Source organism: Anarrhichthys ocellatus, unplaced genomic scaffold (assembly GCF_004355925.1).
Source record: "Anarrhichthys ocellatus isolate YVR2014 unplaced genomic scaffold, GSC_Weel_1.0 scaffold28, whole genome shotgun sequence".
Taxonomy (NCBI): domain Eukaryota; kingdom Metazoa; phylum Chordata; class Actinopteri; order Perciformes; family Anarhichadidae; genus Anarrhichthys; species Anarrhichthys ocellatus.
The window spans coordinates 5,695,838-5,699,065 of NW_022280058.1; the positions used below are offsets into that span (position 1 = coordinate 5,695,838).

Below are 3,228 nucleotides of genomic sequence, written 5' to 3' on the forward strand. Positions count from 1 at the left end.
ATATATTTGTTTTTAGGATCTCATTGATCCAATGGTTTGCTATCATCTGAAGGCTAAAAAGCAAGAGAGCGAGAGGTTACTGGATATCCACAGTCTGTCGTCATCACGCAGTTAGATTTATGGCGCTCCATTCTCTCATGCAGGCAGAAAGCGCCGTGCCAAGTTTTCAGGAGGAATATGGATGCTCGTCCCAATCACCAGCTAAACCCCGCAGTCTTCCTCCCAAGAGGCTCGGATGAAAGCAAGCTGTTTCTAATTTGACACTATAAAAATGCACTCGGAAGAATTTGCCTGGAGCTCTTTTACCTCACGCCATGTGAAGCGCGTCGTCTCCACAGCTTCTCATTGTTTAAGAGCAGCGCGATGCGCTCCGTCATGTGATAGCAATTAGAAATGTGACTTCTTAACAGGACCCTCTCTGAATGTCTGCTCAGGGGGAGATAAGTGTAAATGTCTGCTAACAAGATGTCTGAAACTGTCTTGATTATTCCTGACAGCAATTCATTGACGAGGTTCGGGAAGATGTGACTGTGCCAGTCCTCTGCTCAAAGCTGTGAACATCTTTTTACATCCGAACGTGCAACAAGAAGCCTTCTGTCATAGAGGGAGGATGGACTCACCATCACAATGTTTGAAATCTACAATCTCACTGTCACTCACAGTATGGGGAGGATTCACACTAGTGTGATACCTCAAAGTGAGGATATAGGTTTGTTTAACTAGCAGTTAGTGTTCCACATATTCATGGAATAGTAAGTTTGGGTGAATTAGGAAATTGATTTTAGAACGAAGAAAAAAACATAAATATTTCTATTCCTGTCACTCAAGTGGATGGAAAATGGAAAAGCTTAAATAGACTAAAATGGGCTAAAATATTACTACATTTATCTCCAAAATGACTTCCATCCTCCTCCTCCTCCAGCACCGGTGGGTGTAGGTGACACCAAAAGCTCTCCTCTTATCTGTTTCTTCAAAGTCAAATTGATAGTTGCTGCAGATGTTTGTGGAGCAGCTGGTAGTGGTAGACACAAAAAAGGATTCAGCACTGAGCAGTAAAGAGCCATTAAACACATGCATTTCAATTCTACATCTACTCCAACACACTTTGTTGAAGAACTCATAAATGTTGAGTCAGCGCCACTGCTTCACGTTACAAACATCATTGCAGTGCTTAATGGAACGGCACAGTATCTCTCTCCAATGTGACATCTCACATTTTAGTATCTTGGCATCGACTCGGGGCATCTTGGATTGTTTGCATAAATAAATGAAATGCGAACTGCTCCTACGCCTCATCGCAAGCAGTTATTCTTGTTGATAAGCATCTTTTCATTGATTGAAATATGTCTTGTTTCTCAAACCTCTTTTTCTCTCTGTCTCCTTTTTTAAAAAATTGCAGCCATCAAGATTATGATTTCATCTCGGGCACACGTATGCGGATGATGGCTCGCGAGGGAGAGAATCCTCCCGACGGCTTCATGGCGCCGAAGGCTTGGTCTGTGCTGAAGGAATACTATAAGTCACTGGAGAAGGCTTAGAGGCCGAGTCTCACGTAAAACAAACATTTGAAGACAGTGAGGTTTAACAGGATCAATGAGGGGACCACTCATCTACTGTCAACAAAAATCACGCTCTGGCTTCTGTCCGTGTCACTTTCACGCTCAACTGAACAGGAAACTGGTCTCAGTTGTGTTTAGTCTTATAACATTTGTGTTTTAACTCGATGTACTTTTATTTAACTGAACTCACTTTGATTGGGAATTATAGTAGAAGTATTATAACAAACAGAAGCAGTTCTTTTAAAATCAACGTTTGTGTTTCTCACTAACTTCATAACTGTATATTCTGTCAACTGTAAAGATTAAGGATCAAGACTGATGATGACCTGTATGGAAAGTACTGTTGACCAGTATTTGAAGAGGCCTGGATGAATGTTTGAATTTATAAAGTTACTGCACCCTGCTGGAGTTCACTTAAAGCTCACTATTGAAACCCCAAAAACGTTACTTTGTACTTTATGTTTGCAAGTGGCAGTGGTAATTGCTCAAAATTTGGTGTACACAAGTATTTGATGTATCAGTCGAGTGCCTTGGTCCTCGGAAAGTGAATTCACATGATGTCTTGTTTGAATTAGGACACACACACACACACACCTCTGCTTCTTGTCTCACTTGTCTTTGTTACACTGACTGATACGGTCCAGTAGTTGAAGAAATGAGCTGCAAAACATTTAGATTATATGCAACGGGAATCTTCGTAAACGTCTCTGAAACATTTTAAACATTTGTATGTAGTCTATTTATTCTGTCCGAACATGTCCTTGTCTTCTCTTTTTAACGGTGCTGTGCATGTAGTTTTAACTCGTCTCTCGACAGACTTTATGTTTTGTTACATTTTCATCATTTTCTTTCCTCTCTCATGGGTTGCTAACATTTTCCATGTGGTAATTCATTTCAAGTGTAAGGGCTGTATAGTCAGATTGTTGATGGTTACATTAAGGGATCAGATTTGTTAATTGTCCTTGTCCAATAAACAATTTGTTTACTTTTACTTTCTGTAATCTTTTGGGTTTTTTTTTTTTTTTTTTTTACACACAGTGCATGTTTTTTTTCTGTTGCAGCACACCAGAGTTTTAAATTCATAACATAATCACAAACAATTTGACTCTATTCTAAATGTCAGCACTTGATTTCATGTATTTTGGAGACCAACTTTCATTGATGAGATGTCGTCAACTGTTAGCTGCTCCAAATCTCCTCGTGTCTTAATGACAAACTTGTTTTTGACATCCACGTCAGCAGCGCTCGCTCTTCATACTTTACCTTCTACAATTTCGTAGACCCTGCCAGTTGGAACTTTTGTGACCTCCCAGTTGGTCAATCAGCTGCATATTGACTGAGACAGACCCTCTAGTGACCCCAATCAGACTCAGACACACTCGCACACTGTATACAAAGAGCTGCAGCTGGCTCCCAGATGCAGCGGTGCAGCGAAAGTGGAACATTCAGACCGAGAAGAGTGTCTGTGTCAGAAATGCCCTGGATACTTCATCTAATCCAACTCCAAGATGTAATGAGTAGACCTGCTAGCAGCATGTTTTTTTTCCCCCTCTACCTTTCACCAGATCTTCTTCAATCTCAAATGGTAATCAAGCTGCGTCCTCAGTACAACTTCAAAAGAGGAGCTGTGTTTTTTTAACACAGAAAAATGATCAAATGAGTTTGCAGA

At 40.5% G+C, this 3,228-nt stretch overlaps 1 protein-coding gene across 1 annotated transcript in view; it reads left to right on the plus strand.

Annotated features, from left to right (window-relative positions):
* papss1 (3'-phosphoadenosine 5'-phosphosulfate synthase 1) overlaps positions 1 to 2,550 on the plus strand; it is a 14,803-nt gene extending 12,253 nt beyond the window's left edge. The window contains exon 12 of the mRNA XM_031863339.1: positions 1,400 to 2,550. Within this exon, the coding sequence (XP_031719199.1) occupies positions 1,400 to 1,538 (139 nt within the window). The 3' untranslated portion in view covers positions 1,539 to 2,550. The remainder of the gene's footprint in view (positions 1 to 1,399) is intronic.
* Positions 2,551 to 3,228: the final 678 nt, after the last annotated feature.